The 19,898-nt window shown below is 45.5% G+C and overlaps 1 protein-coding gene and 1 long non-coding RNA gene across 9 annotated transcripts in view; one reads left to right on the top strand and one right to left on the bottom strand.

The window, feature by feature from the left end:
* The window catches only part of Mprip (myosin phosphatase Rho interacting protein), a 116,067-nt gene extending 100,989 nt beyond the window's left edge, over positions 1–15,078 (bottom strand). For 4 of the 8 annotated variants that reach the window (XM_031352722.1, XM_031352721.1, XM_031352720.1 and 1 more), the window contains exon 1: positions 14,611–15,078. In XM_031352722.1, coding sequence (XP_031208582.1) covers positions 14,611–14,733 — 123 coding nt within the window. In that variant the 5' untranslated portion in view covers positions 14,734–15,078. The remainder of the gene's footprint in view (positions 1–14,610) is intronic. The other 4 variants (XM_031352731.1, XM_031352730.1, XM_031352729.1 and 1 more) reach the window with 2 other exon arrangements.
* Positions 15,079–15,223: 145 nt separating this feature from the next.
* Positions 15,224–16,637, top strand: LOC116077879. The gene is made up of 2 exons (XR_004113362.1): positions 15,224–15,554; positions 16,149–16,637. It is a non-coding gene; the product is annotated as an uncharacterized LOC116077879 (long non-coding RNA).
* Positions 16,638–19,898: the final 3,261 nt, after the last annotated feature.

The following is a 19,898-nucleotide window of genomic DNA, read 5'->3' as shown; positions in this document are numbered from 1 at the left end:
GGAGCTCACTCTGTAGACCAGGCTGGCCTCGAAATCAGAAATCCGCCTGCCTCTGCCTCCCAAGTGCTAGGATTAAAGGTGTGCACCACCACCTACCGCCCGGCTACTCTGTCTCTTTTTTTAAAGACTGAGTTGCACTATGTAGCTTTTGCTGACCTGGAACTTGATACACAGACCAGGCTGGCCTCAAACTCAGACAGCTCTTCCTGCCTCTACTTCTCAAGAGCTGGGACTATGTCTCCACGCCCAGTTCCACTTTTTTTTTTTCCCTTTTTCTTTTTTCTTTTTTGGTTTTTCAAGACAGGGTTTCTCTGTATAGCCCTGGCTGTCCTGGAACTCACTCTGTAGACCAGGCTGGCCTCAAACTCAGAAATCCACCTGCCTCTGCCTCCCAAGTGCTGGGATTAAAGGCATGCACCACCACCGCCAGGCTCAGCTCCACTTTTAATACTCATATTCACACAAAGCAGAGGGTGATTGACTTGGCCATATCAACACTAGTTGATAGTTAGAAGGGGAGGTCAGGATCTAGAGGAGGGTCCCTAGGAGTTACCCAAAACCCAATTCCAGGAAAGATGGAGAGTGAAGTCAGCTGCAAAGCCAACGAGGAGAGCCTGTCCCATTAACTAGTCCACAGACTGCATAAGGCTCCAGACCCCACTCCAGCACAGCCCCAGCACCTGAGGTCACCCTGTCTGCAGCCCCAAAGCACACTCATATCTCAGAAGTCTGTTTTCACATGAAGTCCTTTCCAAGTGCTGATGGCCTCCCCTGTGCTACATTAAGTCTCCAGGAGCTTTGGAAGGATGAATCAATCCAGAGCAGGCTGGTGGCAAGAGCAGGAGTGTCCACAGACCTGTGATCACTCCTGCTCTACAGCCTTGGCATCCCTCTGCCACACATGCACTCACTCACCTGTCTCCCTTGCTGTTGCCCTGTCTCTATCCACAGTGCACTCTTCATGGCAGGATAATCACTCCAAGGCACATGGAGTCTTTTGCAAACAGATCACCTTGAGTTAGATCAGCAGTTGTAGTATTCTTTTAAGGACCCATAAAACACATTTTTTTTCATAAACACTAAGGTACTATTTGCCCTGGTCTTGAACTCATCATCCTCCAGCCTCAGCTTCCTTGGTGCTAAGGCCAACAGTGTAGACCATCAAGCCAGTCTCAAAGTTCCATGTTTTGTTTCAAATTAATAAGAGAAAAAACCCAAAACATAAAAAACTGTAATACTGTAGGCCAACAGGACTGAGAAGGTCTTTCCTCTCCAGCAAATCCCAAAATCATCTGAGATCCAATTCTAGGCAACGTGAGTCCCTTTCACATTCCAGTGAGCCTGCATCACTGGGCTGTCCAGCTTTCCAGTCCTATACCCTTGAGCTCTCTTGCCAACAGTCCCTACAGCTGCCTTAGGTTTTTTTGTTTTTTTAGTTCAGCAACTCAAATGAAATGAAAGGATAGAAAGAATGGAAATCTCAAGATTTCTGAGACAGCATGGCCCTTGCACTAGTACCTGGAGCTCACTGTACTTACAGCCAGAAAGAAAGAGCACTGCCACTGGGCTCTAGGCAGCTCCACGGCTGATTCTATCACATGACAGACAGGCAAACATCCAGCCCAATAGCAGAAATGCAGTAGTCCAGAGATCCTACCCTCAGGTCTCCACTGGAAAGGTGACAGCAGATGCTTAAATATCTATATAAAAATATTCACAGCAACACTACTCCACTTGACAAAAAGGTAGGAATGACCAACATGCCATTAACTGGGGAATAAATCAACAAAATGTAGTGCAGTCATACCCTGAAATATTATAAATTATGAAAAAAGATGAATGAAATTCTAAATAGTACTCAAGATAGGGAATCCCATAAGAATATTAGTTGAGTCAAGGAACCCAGATTAAAGGTCACAGGTTCTATGATTCCATTTTATGAAATTCCCATAGTGAAAGAAAGCAGATTCAATGTAGTAAGCACCTGGGGATACTGCCTCCCAAGTGCTCAATCCTCCTGTCTCTGCTTCCCAAGTGCTGGGATTAAAGGCGTGCGCCATGGCATGGATTACATCTTAAAGAACAGAGACAAACAAAAATACAACAGATCCCACACCCTTAGCACATAACAGGCAGGCCCACAGATATGAGCTATACCTCCTCCCCTCTGTTCTAACTAGCCTAAAAGAGTCCTATAAGCCTAGGCCCTGCTGGGGGAAGAGAGTGTTATTAAAAGTGTCTTCCCTGATAGCCTGCTCATGGCTGCAAGACTGTTAGAGTAGGATGCCTTTTGTGGGAGAGGGGAGAATGATAGTGATGTCAGACAGCCTCTGGGCAGCGGCTTTGAACAAAAGTCATGACCAGTTCCACGCAGAGCCACCCGTCTCATTAAAAACAAAAACAAAACTAGTGCAGGAGCATGATGGAAAGACAAGCATGAGATAGCACACTTAAACAAGGACAGCCCAAACTGGATCCTCTAGCCTGCCCACTTGGCAGACAGCTAATCTGCATCTATCCAGGAGGATGGGAGCTGGTCTATGCTTTGGCATAGCTCTTGCCAACAAGTCGCAGGACTTCTTTTATCCCTTCACCTATAAGAAAGTTACGAATATGAAAGAGTTAACAGTGGCCTGGGGCAACAGTTTTGTCAGCTATGAATATCAGGGGGAGAGAGAGAGAAGCATACTCCAGAGCAAGCCGATACCCTTGTAATTTCAAACCAGAATCACCTGTGCACCATGGCAGACCATGTGCTGCCAGCTAATCATGGTCACAAAGAGGACTCACAAGCTTCCAGGCAGGAAGGCAGACATACACTGGAATGTATGACAAGCCCATCATACTGGGCTTGTCTGCCCAGGTATATGCTCTTATGGAAGAGCCTTCAGTAGTTTCCATTCCATATGGCTAAGCATCTAAAAGAGCCCTGAGACAGCATGACAATATGCTAGCTGAGGGACTAATTCAATACTGGAGACTAGGGGCTATAATACATCCTGGCCAGATTTCTTGCCCAGCCAGCAATTCTGACCAGGCCTGGCTATGGCTAGGGCTGTCCTCTACCTACCTCAGCATTCTACTTGGCACTTAAAAGGCAACTGCTTAGCTGATACTGGGGACATGGCATAGATGAGGTTAGGTTCTTTTGCATCTCCCTCCTGTGTTATCCATCCACTTTCTACATAAAGAGGACTCAGACAGCCTGAGGTGGAAATCTCAGCTGGTGACATCTAGTTCTTTCACTTGTGGTATTATAAAAAGTCTTCAAACCAGTTCAATCTTCATACTGCCATCTTCCAGAAACCAAACCTACACAAACAAACAAGACTGAGCAGAACCTGTTGATCTCTCCTGGCCAATGTGAAAACAACCACCAGAGGTACAGAGTAGCTATAGAAAAAAAACATTGGTGTCCAGGGGCTCACCACTGGTGGGCTGGGAGAGACAGAATAGGCTTGAAAGGTCAGATATCCCTTATCTGTACTCATTTTCTCAATTGCAGCTTCAGAATGGAGTCCAAGCAGGTCCCTCCAGTCTTAATCTCTCTGTCTTAGTTAGGGTTTCTATTACTTTAATGAAACACAATGTCCAAAAGTAAGTTGAAGAGGAAAGAATTCATCTGGCTTATTTCATAACAATTCACATTGAAAGAAGTCAGGGGAGAACTCAACAGGGCAGGAACCTGGAAGCAGGAGCTGATACAGAGGCCATGGTGGGGTGCTGCTCACTGGCTTGCTCTCCATGGCTTGCTCAGACTGTTTTCTTATGAAATCCAGGACCATTAACCCAGGAGTGGCCCCCACCCACATTGGGCTGTGCCTTCCTCTATCAATCACAAATTAAGAGAATCCCCAACAGGCCTGCCTACAACCTGATCTCATGGAGGCATTTTCTTAATTGAGGTTCCCTCCTGTCAGGTGACTTTAGCTTGGGACAAGTTGACATAAAACTATCCAGCAAAATCTCCCACCTGGTTTAGCTCTAGCACCCTGTTTAGCTCCAGCCCTTTACGGCATCTGCCCAGATAGCCAGGCCGAGTCAAGTAGACACTCAGGGCAGATGGACCAGGTGTGGTGGCACGCACCAGTAATCCCAAAATTCAAGCTACTGAAGCAGAAGGATACTGACTTTAAGGACAGGCCAAGTTACATAGTTAACAGAAAAGAGAGCGCTAAGTGAGTATACTCCATGGGCAGGGCCTATGTGCCACATGTTCACTCTGTACTTCATGTTCAGTGCATGCAAAACATCCTGTTTACTGAGTGCCCACTCTCCCTGGTATTGATGAGCTCAGCCCTCCTGTGCCCCTGTAGTTACTGGGCTTTTATGTGTAGCTCATACCTGGTTGTTCTCTAGACTTCCAAGATAGGTGTTAAGATATCCTAACTTTCAGATGAGGGCACAGAAACTTAACCCTAAGAAGCCTACACATCCATAGGAAAAAGGCTGGATGTGAACCAAATCTGTGCTGGAAGCCTGCTTACTACTATTCCAACTGTCTATCTTATGTGGCACACCAAAATGGAAAAGTGCAGTGCAGCTGTCAGATTTCTAGGTCATAGCACATCCTCAAAGTAGAAACCAGGCAGATATCTTGACCTCACAGGGTCCCAAGGCTCCCATGCCCCAGTGTCTTCCCTAGTCCTAACAGTGATGCTCAGACTGTAAACCAGGGGACCTTGAAAATGACCCCCTTTCTCTACTCCACTGAGGCTCTGAGCAGCTGTTCCCATTTCACACGGCCCCTTCAGCCAGGGTAAGATTAAGAAGGAGGTAAGAAATAACATGCACAGAGTGTACCCAGGAGCTGGTTTGTCTGTTTAACCAGTGCCTGTGAAGATCAAGGACATGGTTATTTCCCAATTCTGAATTCTTTCAGGGGATAAAAACAGTGACTCCTATTCATAGATATGCTAAAGGTGTGACCATTACCACAGGCTAGTGGCCTGTTTAGGGGAAATGAGGTTCCCTGCAGCTTATCATAGCTGCAGAAGGTGAAGACACATACATTGTGCACACACATCCCCTGTAAATACCCCTAAACTAGGGAATCTCTCTTTGTTAACAGGTTAATTTACCAAGGGCAAGGAAGCCAAATAAAATTCTGGAAAAGCCCATACTAACTTTCCTGAAACCTAAGCACAAAAACTCACAGCTCTTAGTTGTTCCATCTATTAAGCAAAGACAACTCATTTACTTAACAGGGTTGAAAGGGTAGGAAAGGGACAGGCCCCTCTTTCTTAGCACTATGATTTATTCTATAAGACACCAACTCCTGACAACAGAACTGCCCAAGACAGGCAAAAGATAAATGCCAAATTTATATGCCCCTCCTGAACTGTGGAAAGTGAGTTCATAGCCCATGCGTGACTTGCATAGGAGTCACAAGGACCTAAGTTCTGTGTCACAGCTTCAGTGAGCAGTACCTTTCTCTACCTGGGAGTCAGGCTGCCACCTGTCAAGCTGACCTCTAGTCTCTTGGGCCTTATGGAATTATGAATCTGATAGGTAATCAAACATGTTCGGGCTGGGGCAGGGATGAAGGAGGTGCAGAGCCAAATACATTAGGTCCACTACAAGCTTTACTCACCAAGGCCATGTGGTATCCCTGAGCCAAACCCAGGAAGACAGCCCCAGGCAAAACCAAACTGTGGTTTCATGTGAACTAGGGTGACCTTGACTGAGAAAACCAGTGAGTGGTTTGGAAGATTCCAGTTCCAGTCTCTAGAGACAAAACGCCAGCAAATTAACCCACTGGCTCTCCCCACCTTCTCCAGAATGGCTTAATGACACTGTGGGAGTAGATGAGAGGGCAGTGGCAGGTCACTGCTGGGAACTGCTTCAACTACAGAAAGTGGAACAGCACAAGATCTGGGGCAGAGTTTTCAAATCACCTCCCAGGCCCTCAGGGATGACCTAAGGTCCTCTGTCATCCAGAACCCTAGATAGTACCATACTTTTCATCATTCTTTTTGGTGAAAAGACCCAGGACTTACTGGAAGTCTTAAACTACCCATCTGGGCCAACCGTGTCATACAGATGGAGAACAAAGTTCTAAGGATGAAAAAGACTTGTTTTCTATCTGAAGCTGAATATTCCAAATCACTGTGCGAATGCACACTGCATACAAGTAAAATGTAATAAATTTAAAAAAAATTAAGCAGCTTGGCAACCACTTAAAGGTAAACATTTATATTGGTTAGGTGGTGCATGCCTTTAATCCCAGCACTCAGGAGGCAGAGACAGGTAGATCTCTGTGAGTCTGAGGCCAGCCTTGTCTACACAATGAAGTTCCAGGCCACTCAGAGCTACACAGAGAGACCCTGTCTCAAACAAACATGAAGGTAAGCAGATAAATAAATAAATAATGAAGACAAATATTCAAATCAAATGCCTTGATTTCATTAAAATGGCATGGGGTTCTGGTAGTCACAAGATGGCTCAAGATAAGAGGTCTACCCACAGGAAAGGCCATCAGTATGCTTTAGAACACTGATGACCATGTAGGGGGTACTAGGGTCTGCACAGGTCCAATAGCATGTTCTCCAATGAGCAGAAGGCGGGTGACCACTCCACAGTTCAAAGGCCTCAAGTCAAGTTTATGGGTCACCTTGCACACCTGTGCAAAGAGAACACAGCTCTGAACTGCAGTCCCTCTGCATGACAAGGGAAAAATAACTTTGAAGGAAATTTCAGCCCAGGGAAGCAAGCTAAAAGACAACTAAAGGCCAAAGAAGCTTCATGAGACACGGTCTCTGTCAAATGGCTTGCAACTGCGTGCTGCACAGAGATCGATGATATACTCAGGCCTGCTCCGGAATTGACTAGCTTCCCAAAAAGCCAACCTGCAAACAGTCTGGGCTGTAGCCAGAATCCTTCTGCCTTCTGTCACCAAACTTTGCCTCTAACAAGGGTGGGGTCAGAACCCACAGAAAGTTTCTGAAAGGAATTAATTATAATTATTAAAGAAAATGTGATATTCATAGGAAAAACAAACTCCCAAAAGTTGGCAAGAAGACACTAAGGGCAAGAGAAAGGGCCCAGACAGGTAGCAGGTAAGAAAAGAAAAATACAGGGGTGTCTAGCCCAGAGCTTTCTGTAGGCTAACACTGAGGTTAGGAGAGAGAAAGCCTTCTTCCCACATGGCATGCCTGAGTCTATGGAAGAACCTGGAAGGCCCAGCTGTGGCCAGAACTGCTAGGCAGCAGCTAAGCATAGCTAAACAAGAAGGTGTCTGTATGAACCAAATCTCACCAGAAGGTAAAAAACACATTTAAACTTTTTTTAAAGATTTATTTATTTATTTTATGTATATGAGTACACAATGTAGCTGTACAAATAGTTGTGAACCTTCATCTGGTTATTGGGAATTGACTTTTTTAGGACCTCTGCTCACTCTGGTTGGCCTCGCTTGACCTCGCTCTGGCCCAAAGATTTATTTATTATTATAATTAAGTACACTGTAACTGTCTTCAGACACACCAGAAGAGGGCGTCAGATCTTATTACGGGTGGTTGTGAGCCACCATGTGGTTGCTGGGATTTGAACTCAGGACCTTCAAAAGAGCAGTCAGTGTTCTTACCCATTGAGCCATCTCTCCAGACCCACATTTAAACTTCTTTACATGATGAAATGAAAATGTTTTTGGATATATCAGATTAAAGAAAATACAACTGGGCTGGCTGCTGAGGTGGCTCAGTGGGTAGAAAGCTCTTACAGCAAAAGCCCTGATGACCTGAGTTCAATCCTGAGACCTATATAAAGGTGGGAGAGCAGCAGCTCCACCAAGTTATCTTCTAATCCCCCACCATGCACACACATGTACACACTTTCACTCTCTTATAATAAAATTGTATTTTTATGGCTTTATATTTTATTTATTTGTTTTTACTCACTCTGTAGTCAAGGCTGACCTCAAACCGTGGTCTTCTTCCCTCAACCTCCCAAGGACTTATATATAGGTATGTACCACTATGCCTAGCACCTTTTACGTTCTTTAAATGGTTATATAAATAATTATAAAAATATTTTGATTTTGCCAGTTGACCTATCCAACCTAAAATATTTGCTATCTTGCCTGCTAAGGGGAAAAAAAATCCAATCCCTGGTCTTCACTCCAGAAACCACCAGATACTGTTAATGTCCACTCCATCCTTCAAAGCCCCAGTCTCTAGCAGCCACCAATCTGCCTTCTGTTTCTATTGATGTATTTGTTCTGGTCATTATGTATATAATTAACAATACATATAAATAGGTTATATATATAAATATACAGATATTAAGAAAAGACATCATTCCTATACTGTGTGATCTCTTGTATGTGAGTCTTTGACTTGGCATCATGGTCCCCTTGGTACACCTATGTTACAGTATGACTCCCTGTTAAATGAAAGTACAGTTCACTGTATGGATCCACAGGATGTCATCACTGCCCCATGACTTAAAACTTTTGTTATCTTTTGGCCATTGTCTGCTGCCATGAACATTACATACAAATATTAGAGTACACCTCCTTTCAATTTTTCTGGAACTACTGGCTCACAATAATTTGACATCTAACTTCTTGAGAAATTGTTGAACTGTTTTCCATAGCAGTGACAACCATCTTGTTCCCACCAGCAAAGACCAAGAGTTGAAATTTCTTCAGATCTTCACCTACTTTTATTAAATTGTGGCTTTTTGTTTTTAGAATTATAATTATCCCCTGTGAATATGAAGTGGAATCTCACTGTAATTATTTGCTTTCCCTAATGACTAATGAATGATATTGAATCTTCTCATGACCTTGGTTATGTATAAGGGGATTTTATGTATCTGGAACTTCAGTCACATCCCTGCCAAACATGCAACAACTACACATAATTACCAATAATCTAAAATAAACATGTGACAACTACACATAATTACCAAGTCTAAAATAAAGATGTCTAAAATAAACATTTGACAACTACACATAATTACCAATAGTCTAAAATTTAGATGGACGAGAGATTTCTCCACTGTTTCTGAGATAAACATTTTCAGACAAATTCTGTATCCTGGAACTAAGAAAATAAGAAGACCAAATGGAACCCTAATGGAATAAACGTTCCATGGAAATACAGTCCTAGCTTGGTCCTCTGTATCAGAGCTTCCCACCTTATAGCCCTTGAGCTATGGCAGTAGGATATAGTCAGGGCCTAACACAGACATAATCAGACCAGAAGGACTAGGAGCTCCAGAGAGACCTGTCCCCCCATTAAGCAGCCTCTCTAAGCCACCTCCCCGCTTCCCTCAGGGCTTCTCTCTTCTACCTGCACATGGCAATAGAGGTTCTCTTCGCACTTAATCTCCTCTACGTAAACCACTCATATCTGTAACTTCAACAGACACCCAAATGAACACACAGACCTTCACTGAGCTCAACATTCACTTCTAGCTCTGGATGGATGGCTTCACCTTAAGAAGCCACACTGGTTATACACCCTCACAAGGTTAGATTTACCTCAGAATTTCAACCTAAACCCACTCCAAATTTGCTTTTTCTGTCTGTGTTAAAGATAACTAGCGCTGAAAAGATGGCTCAGGGTTTAAGAGCTCTTGCAGGGGACCTGAGATTGGTTTCCAGCACTTATAGGATGGCTACCAACTACCTATAACTCTAGTTCCATGGGATCTGATACCCTCTCTTCTAGCCTCCCAAGGCAACAGGCATGCAAATGTATATGTGACACACATATACACAAGCAGGCAAAATTCACACACATAAAATAAATAAATTTTTAATAAAGAATACTTCAATACGCCCTGGCTTTCTCTACCAGGAAATCTGTTCAACCTCCTTTTCTCTCTGGTTCTTACCATTGCTATGAAAGATCTTCCTAGGAATCCACTTGGACTACCCCCATGACCTCTTCTAGATCCTCTGCCTTTACTTTTGTGATTTTTCCTAAAAGCAAGTCTGATAAATTTGAAAAATTAAGCATAAATAGTAAACCAACCAATAATAAATACACACTAAATAAGTATAATCTAATAAATTAATAAAATTACAAATGATAGAGGAAAACAGATTTAACTGCATTCACCTGTACTTTACTACACGGGTTCTACTATGATCTGTGATCCCAGTTCCAACTTCATTCATTTTAAAACTACTATATAAAAAATAGCCACACACAGAGACAAGTGACACTTGGGGGGAAAAGAAAACCTGCCATGTATGTGTTGGGAAAGAGGTGCCAAACTATAGCTCCCAGGTCAATGCAGCCAGGTAGCTACCTGTTTTTGCTAATAAAATTTTACCAGAATACAACCACATCCCTTGGGCTCATGTGTCATCTATAGCTCATTATATACGGTAACAGCAATATAATTCCAGACTCTATATGGCCCACAAAGGCTAAATTATATTAAACCCTCTGTACAAAGTTTGTAGACCCTGACAAAAAGCATATACAAAAACTTCCTATCATCAGGGAAAAGGCCTAATGTGAACATCAGCAGACAATGCAATGTAAACAACAATCCACAGGACAAAGAAAAGAAACTCAATACATACTACAGAGAAAGGCACATGCCCATACTTAATGCAGCATTCTGGAGGTGGAAACAGGAGGATCAGCAAGCCAATGAATGCCACAGCTCCAAACCGAGTTCAAGGACAGCTTGGGCTATGTAAGAGTCCTTCAAATCTGCATTCACATGACATGTCTACATTAAGATGCATACATATATGTGATTAAAAATAACTTAAGAACCAAATCTTTAAAAAGGGAGTTTAACAGGAAACTCGTTTAAAGAATGAAATCATTTGGTAATGTCCATTTCTGAAAATGTTATGATACTGTTTTGGAAATTTAGTGAGCTTGATGTTAACCCAACCATTTTATTTTTAGGTATCTGCCCCAGAGAAATATTTGCATTCCTGCACGCACACACCCAATCAAAAGCACTATAAAGCTAAGACAGATACAATTGGGTTGGAGAGACAACTCAAGGGTTCAGAGCACTTGCTGTTTTTCCTGAGGACCAGAGTTCAACTCCAAGCACCCACATCAGGCAACTGACAACTATCTGTAACTCCAGTTCCAGGGGATTCAACACCTTTGGCTTCCACTTCCACATATGCACAAATCAATCTCTCTCTCTCTCTCTCTCTCTCTCTCTCTCTCTCTCTCTCTCTCTCTCTCTTTCATTCACTCACTCTCACTCCTCCTGATAATTAAATGTAATAAAAATAAATCTTTTAAGAGGACGGCACTTACTTTATTTTTAAAATTACTACTTTATTTTTAAAATTAGTGTGTTGTTTGCATGAGTGTATTTATGAAGTGTGTGTGGCCATATACATTCCATAGCACCCAGGTGACAGTCAGAGACTAACTCTACAGACTTGGCTTCTTCTTCCACCTTTGCTATGGGTTCAGGAGAAAGGACTCATGCCACCAGGGCTGGGCTTAAACAACAAGCACTTTTACCTGTTGAGCCATCTTGCTGGCTATATTCACTGTTTATAAAAGCAAAACTTCAGCAGCAGCCTTAACTGTCCATCACTGGGGGAATGGGTTAAATTATAGTACATCCCAAAGGGGCCCATATAGAAAACGATTTTGATGTTTTTAGATGTAATAACATGAAAAGAAACTCTAAACATTCTCAAGAAGAAATAAGTATACTGTGGAACAAATACAAACACAAAGTTCAGGCTTTAAAACGTTGAATGAGGACAGGTGAGACAGATGGCTCGGCAGGTAAAGGCCTGTGTTGCCAAGCCCAATGACCTGAGTTTGATCCCCAGAACCATGATGAAGGAGAGAACTGAGTCATGGTGGTGGTGCATGGTGACAAGTGGGTGCCCATATCAACACAGTAAAGAAATGTTACTTTTTAAAAGAAGGTTTAAGTGATATTTGGCCCCATGCAGAGAAATGCATAAGAGGACTGAAGAAAAATGTCACTCTGGGAACAGGGCTGGGGCAAGCACAGCATCGCCTGGGTAGCAAGAACTCTGACTAGTTTACCACAGATTCGTCTGAATTTCAGGGGTGGGAAAGCAGGACTCCGTGGCGCCTTCTGAAACTCAACTATCCTGATGTGCTCATGGGGTGGCTGCTGTGGACAACAGGGCATTTAGGAGTCCATGCTATGCTCCTGCGAGGCTTTCCCTTCTCTGAGTTTCAGGGTTTTCTTCAGGGAAAGGAAGTGGCTGGAGCTTAACTGACCTCCAAGTGCTTGCCAGTTTGATACCACAACATAGGCATGCCTGAAAGAGGTTCCCTACCTCTCTAGGGGAAAACAAATAAACAAAACCAACAGCTGAGGAAATAAAGCTCAAATCAGAAGGCTCCTGGGAAGATGACATCCTTGAGAGCAGAAGCTGTCCCTGCCTCCCTCGGCTCACATCCTCAACTATTACAGAGGGGGTGGCTTGGATGATGGCTGATGTATCCTCCAGCTTGGACAGTCTAAAATAAACTCTGGGCGGGAGGGGCAGCAGGAAGCAGGGGGTTGGGGGAAGCTGACAGGAACCAATTGGCTGAGGTTTTCTAATGGAGCCATAAGGAGAGCAAAAGGCTCTGGGAGAAGCGGATACAAAGGAGCAGGGACAAATGTTGTTGGCAAGAGCCTCTAGTCTCCCTGCTCTCCTTTCAAGAGCAGCTTCTTCCTGAAAGATCCCAGGAGCTAGAAGGCTGGGCTAATCTCTCCCCACACAAATAACCCTACTCATTATTTTAGGAACTACTATTCCAGTTGCCCTAGAGGTCTCAGGCCTGTTTCAAAAGGGAATCATTTTGAAAACAACAAATTCAAGAGTTCAATACTTTCAATATGCTTCATCCCTTGAGTTTAATAATCAACAGATTTTTTTTTTAAGTTAGACTCAAACATTTAAATTCCACTCATTCATTTAAGAATCAGAATACAGCCCCAGTGTAGCACAAATATCTAATTACCAGTTTAGGCAGTTGTTTCAAATAACCTGGAAACTTACAAACCTCCCTCAAAATAGCCTTTGGCAAGTCCAGAAACTTCTTAAATCAAAGTTGACTGTTCTATGGGTGGTTTTTCAGTTTGTTAAATTATAAGGGGAAAAGCTCAATTAAACATATTTCTTGCTTTTCATAACACCATGGGAGAAATAAGCCAGTATTACTACTACCAGTTTACAGATACGGAAATTAAAAAAAAGAGGTAAAGGGACTCGTTCAAGGTCAGACCTCAGAAAGTCATAAGCAGTCACTGCATATCCCATACCCTGCTTTCCAGAACAGGACCCAAATGAGAAGAGGAAATCACATCTCTCTCTCTTCAGGAGTCCTACCCTTCCCAAATAGACAGGTCTCTAAGGCCCTTGGTGTTCTCACAAACCAATGACTGAGACTTAGAGAGTCTGGTTAAGCCTCCTGACTACTTCCTGACTATTGGAAATCTGACTTCAGAGAATGATACCATAACCCCTGCCCTACTACTCCACTCTGGTTTGCCCCATAAAACAAGTCAAACCTTGCTTGCCTGCTTGCTTGCCTACAAAGGCTTTAAAAACAGCCAAATCAGGGCACTTCAAAGCAATGTTTTCAGTCTAAACAGCTCTTTCCAAAAGGAGTGGCTATAACTAGGTGGCACTGGGCTGGAATGCATGGGGAACTCTGCTGGCAGTCGGCAAGCAGGGGGCAAGCAGGTGCTGAGAGGCAAAGGAAGAGGGCTAGGGCAAAAAGGTGAGCAGGATGTACAGTGTTTTCCCAAAGCGGTGCAAACAAGGCCAGGAATCTTCAACACCAGAAACCTGAGAGCGACCAGCTCCCAAGGGCCAGTTGCCCAAAACTGGGGGCCTTGTACCAACACAAATTTCCGATCTCCTACACTGTTCCGGATCTCCTACACGGCTCCGGGGTTGGAGGTCTAGGTCAATGTTTTCCATGACTGTGACTTTGACTTGGGTTAGGAAGAGCTTCTAACCTGGTCTAAAATCCTAACAGATTTAAGGACAGAAGGGGGGGAGGAACCAACTTTCCCCAAAATGCACAGGTCTTGGACTTCTGGGCCAGAGAGCAAAACCAAGGGAAGCCCCTACTCCTCAACAAAAGCCATCCTACCTTCAGTTCAAGAGCAAGACCCACCCATCCCCAACTGGAGACACCTCATCTCTCTTCAGACCCTGACAGTGACAGTGACTTAGAAGGAGAGCAGGCTCTATTCCACAAGATGGAAACGGGTGACCCACACAAACACGCCAATTCCTGGGACACTCTGGTGGCCAAGTCTGAGTCCAGCCCCAAGACAAGTCTCGGGGGTGGGGTGGGAGGGAGTCCTGACAAGCGGCAAGCAAGCCCCACTTTGTTCCTATCCAGGGAAACCAGACATTTTTGAGTCACCCAACAAGCATGAATCACACGGCAGAGCTATGGGAACGGGAAAGGATGTTATTTTTCGGCATTCTTGAGGATTTTTCCCTTTGTCCCGGCTCTATCGATACTCTCTTCCCGCCCCCATTCCAACCCCATCCCCCAACTCTCACGCATTTTTCTTCCCTGCTCCATTTTTATTTTCTCTTGGCCTTCGCAGGCTCCGCACTCCCCGGCACGACTCGCAGGCAGGACTCCCAGCTCCGCACCCGCGGCAGCTCACCTGCGTCAGGTCCTCGTCGTTGAGCAGATGCGACTCGCGGGGCTTGAAGCAGTTCTGACACTTGCTCTTGTTGAAAATGTTGGCCTGAAATTTTCTGCACGGGTTTTCCTTGGCCGCCGACATGTCGGTTAGGCGGCCGCGGAGCGGGCCGCCACGGCCCAGCGCGCTCCCGGAGGTCGGGGACTCAGCGCGGCCGCCGCCGCATTTTGCGCTGGCCGCCGCAGGCCCGGAAAGGCCTCCCCTCTCCCGCCGCGCCCCGCCTGCTCGCCGCGGCCTCAGAGCGCGCGCGCCGCCTTGCGCCCCGCCCCGCCGCCCGGCCGCTGTGGGCCCATGGACGGACGCGGCCTCGGGCCGCTGGCTCCACCGCGGCCGCCCCCAAGGCGCCGGCCGGCAACTCCAGCCGTCGCGCTCACCGGGCGCCCGCCGCCACCGCGAACGAACCGAGCTGGACGCCGCGCGCACTCGGGGCGGGGCGGGGCGGGGCGGGGCGCCGCAACCGGCAGTCCCGCGGGCCAATGGCACCCGCACGCTCCTGCTAACAAAGAAACCCGTCGACCAATGGGTGGCGGGGGCGGGACCGGGAGCAGTGGCGCAAGGTAACTTGTCCAGGCTGGGAAGGTGGAGGCGCTGGGATGGAACTTTCAGGTTTGGTGGACTGGCGCCGCCGCCCGCGGCCTGACAGCTGCGGCACTGGGCTGGGCTGCTCCCGGAAGGACGCCGTAGATCTCCGCGGTCTCCTTGCGGGCCCCTGTCTTTCTCGTAGCCTCTTTGCTGCGGCCTTCTGCCTCGTCTAGCCTGCGCCCCTACTGTGTGCTACGTCTGTGGTCGACTCAGATACCACTATAAAGGCGAGGAATTGTTTCAAGCGCTCCCCGCGATTTAGATCATTAAAGTTCCACAACCTTTCCATGACCATTCTGGTTTTACGTAAGGCGCGCCGAACAGTTAAGTAATAAGACATAGTGTTTTTTCGAGGTGACTAGAAGATGTCAGCAGCCGTGAGGAGTTGTCAACTCTATTATGGGAGCTCAGTTCTGCTAGAGTTAAGCACTCTTACCTTCGTTTTGTGCTTGAGGAAACAAAGGCTCAGAGACGGCGAATAGCTTGTGCAAGGTCACTCTGCAGGATGGGGCCCGAACTAAATATACTCCAGGCCACTCTTGCCCAGACTCCCAGGCAAAAGGCCACTTGGAAAGGAAAGGACAGAGGAGTCCAGAATGGGCGGAGGGGAGGGGAGGGGACTGGAGGGGGACAACCCCTGCTCCTTAGGAGACTGGACTGCTTCCAGCAGCAGTAAGCTGGATCTAAGCAGAGAGCATCCAGAAATGTTCCCAAGGTACAAGAAAGGAGTATGCGGTCCCAGGACTCTGGAGGTAGATCTAGGAAGATGGAGAGTGTAAGGCCAATCTGGACCGTAGTGAGACGTTTCTAAAGAGGAGAGGGGAGGGAAGGACACAATCACTTTGACCTGAGATTCCAGGCTCAGCTGGCTGGCAGTTCCAGGAGTCAGCCTGCGTTTTTGTTTTTTTTTTTAACAGGCTGAGCTAACTCATTCTTCACGATGGAGGTGATATTGGAGCAGCTGGTGGCACTGAGAGCAGCTGAGCTCGGGTCACAAGGAGGCTTTAGGAGAGAAATGCCTTCAGAGTTGTGTACTTTTCCACTGATCATCTGGTGACTACCCCAGGGAGGTGTATTTCCATTTTGAGAAAAGAAATGCTTTCCTGCACAAGGAATCAGGAATGAAGGAACCCAGATCAAAGTCTGCCTGCAGCCTGAGGGGAAAGCTCTTATCCAGCTGTGGGCAGGTCCTTTTACCATCACTGGCACCTCACTGACCACATGGACAAAACTGACATGAATGTAAGGTGTTGCAAGCATTAGGTGATAATCATCTTTGCAAAATATTTCACATAATATGGCCAATCGTTAATTGGTGAATTTTGGAAAAGGGTGTTTACTAGACTATTCTTGCAATCTTCTTGTTGATTTAAAAAATTCCAAAATAAAGAAGGGGAAGGAGTAAAGGGAGACTGACAGTTCTTGTCAGCACCGAATACTCAGAGAGTGATACCAATGGAGGCCTCTTCGGAGAAGAACTGGGTTATTGGGAGGTGACCTTCTTTTAATTTTCATTATAAAACCTTTTTGTTCCTTTTGGGTTTTGTTTTATGAGCATGTGCAACCTGTTTAAAAGAAAGACTTAGAGCCAGAGAGATTGCACAGTACATAAAGGCTTTGGTACCAAGCCTGATGAATTGAGATCAGTCCCTTAAAGCCACATGGTGGAAAGAGAGAACAAACTCCTGCAAATTGTCCTCTGACCTCCAAATGAGTAGCACAGTGTGCTGTGCCCACATATGTGCACACACACGAAATAAATTTAAAACCTAATTACAACTTTTAAAACAAATATTTTAAAGTTCGACTCGTATCTTGGGGCCAATCAAGGCTACCCTATTAAGAAAATGCTGAGCATACATTGTCCAGGCCTGCCACATACCACTGGCGTCACAGCTGTGGGTATGAGGAAGAGTGATTCAGGGATCCTGAGGCTGGTAGCCTGACAAGGGCTCGACCTCAAGCAAATGAGAACTCATAGAAACAAGAGGCAAACAGAAACCTTCCACCGGAAAGTTGTGGGGGCCCTGCCTAGGAAACCCCTGACTCCATAGTAGACTTAGGGTAGACGCTCCTGGAAAAGGCAAGATCTTGGACAGTCCAACACTGAGGAAGACTCCACCTGGAGAAGGAGAAGGAGAGGCATCCCAGATCACCACAGCAGGGTGATTGACTCAGGACATCCAGACCAGTCTGTGTAAACAAACAGAAGCCTGTCTGTCATTAGGGTATTGCAGAGATTCAAACAGCCCTGAAGGAGGAAGAATTAGGAGGATGAATGAGTGGTACAGGCTCAGCCCCCCTGAGGAGGCAAGTATCTTGCTGCTGGTGGGTACTATTATCTCATGACTATTTGAAAGAAGAGGCCCATCGGGCTCAGGGCACAGTAGGACCTTGCCTATGGTGCTAATTAAGTACTTTGTACGTGAGAGTGAGAATGGAAATCTTCTGGCTGGCTCTACAGTGGCCTGGATAGTAGATAGTATGAAACTTTGAGTGGTACCCATGATCTTAAACATGCTAGGTACGTGCTCTACCATTGAACAATGTCCCAGTATAATCGTGGATTCTTTTGACTGGGCACTCACATGGGGACCTTTGGTAGGGGAAATAAATGGCAAGCAGAAATTTAGAAACAGAATCCATCAGGAAATGATTACAAAAGACCAAAGAGTACAGATGTGGCCAGAACTTGAGCTGTGTCAGTCAGAGATGCAAGGAGTGAAATTGGACAACACTGAAGAGGTTTAAAATTCCACTAGCCTCAGCATCTCTAGGGCAGGGCTAGGGCAGGGTTACCACTGCGTTTCCCCACCTAGTTCAGTGCCTAGCAGAGAGTGGGTACCCAGCCAACTCCTAGCAGCAACTGAAGAGTTGAACGCATATTATTCCATCATGCTGAACTATTTCCCCTATCAGATTATAAAATTCAGGTTTGAGTCTTACAACTTTGGGTTCCCCTTTCAGAAGCCCAGAATACAAACATTCATTAGGCTGTCTACTTAAGATTGATTCATTGAGGATGCAGCTCATTGGCAAAGCACTTTCTAAGCATGCATAGTGTTTTAGATAAGTATCCTATACACTTGGTGGACTGAGAGAAGGTTGTAGTGAGTTTGAGGCCAGCCTGGACTTCATAGAGAATACCAAGCTATCCAGGGCTATAAAACAAGGCTCTATCTCAAAAAGAGGTGATTCAGGCCAGGTGTAGTAGTGTACTCTTTTAATCCCAGCACTGCAGAGGCAAGGGCAGGCTGATCTCTGTGAACTCAAGGCCAGCCTGTTAGGGTGTTCCAGGCTGAGAGACCCTATGTCAAAAACCAAACCAAACAAGAAAGATGATTCCCTATATTGCTTCCATTGTGATGTATAATATATACCCCTAACAAGCAAACAAGCAAGGGAGCAAGTAAGAAAAGGCCTCCCGGGTGGAAACATAGGCAGCTGATTCTTGCTGTGTGGTTCTGACTGTCAGCTTTGAATGCCTCCAGGGAAGTAGCACAATTTACACAAACTCACACATGTTCCTATAGAGGTAACCACTATTTTGTTCTCAATTATCTTGTCTGATCTTTGGGTCGGTATAAGTCCGAGTCTGCTCAGTGTTCCTGGCTTTTCTCACTTAACATCATTTCTGTGGAATTCATATATCCACACTGATACTGAGCTGATTCTGAGTATGTTATGATCAGATGCCTGACAACAGGCAACTCAAGAGGAAAAAAAAAAAGGGTACTTTGCTTTGTTTTGTTTGTATTTTAGTTCACAGTTTGAGGCTATAATGTATCCTGGTGGGTGAGGCATGGCAGCAGGAGTTGCCAGTGACCTTGGAAGCAGGTGTGTGAAGCTGCCCTGTTCATGTCTCCATAGATGGGAAACAATGAGTTGGGAATGCCAGTTCCCTTCCTTTTTGCTTTTTATTCAGCTTGAGCATCCAGGATGCTGCTGCCCACCTTTGGGTGACCACTCCTGTGCAACCTGCATAGCTTTGGGTTACCCAGACTAGGGCAGTGGATGAAAACTGAGGGAATGAAGGACAGACACAGCCACATGGACAGAGATCAGGGCTCAGGGGGGTTGCTCTGATGGAGACACCAGCAGCAGCCTGGAAACTTAGTGTATCTTATACATCTGAATAGAGGAGGTGGCTTCATGATGTACAACTAAATGAGAGCTCGATGTATACAACTGAAGGAAGAGTCAGGATTAGTTAGTCTCAGTAAGAGGTCTCTCTAGAGGAGCAGTCTCAGTCTGTGTCCTATGGGAGAAGGAAGCTGTGGTCATATTTTCTGCGTATATTTGTTTTAGCTAAAGGTCAATCATTCTTTAGCATTTGTACTTGGACCAAGGGAGGGCTTCGTCATTCCTCTGAGCCTTGCCAGAGGAACGCTTTACCATTTCCATGGGTCAGGAGCGTAGTGGTCTTTGATATGGCCACTCCCCAGTTAACGACACTCAGAATTACATCCAGTCCCCACACTTAGGACCAGATCCCTTCCCAGTTGATCTTCTCTGGAAACACCCTCACAGACACACCCAAAGGTGTTGCCAACTGATGCTCTAGGGATTTTTTTAATCCAACCAAACTGAAAATAAAGATTAACCATCATATCCGACCAGTCATTTTTTTTTTTTTATATTGCTTCCTTGCTGCTCCTTGTGTGGCC

Source organism: Mastomys coucha, unplaced genomic scaffold, assembly GCF_008632895.1.
Source record: "Mastomys coucha isolate ucsf_1 unplaced genomic scaffold, UCSF_Mcou_1 pScaffold5, whole genome shotgun sequence".
In the NCBI taxonomy this organism is placed as follows: Eukaryota; Metazoa; Chordata; class Mammalia; order Rodentia; family Muridae; genus Mastomys; species Mastomys coucha.
Note: the sequence above shows the minus strand (reverse complement) of the source record. Positions and strands in the feature narration are given on the sequence as shown.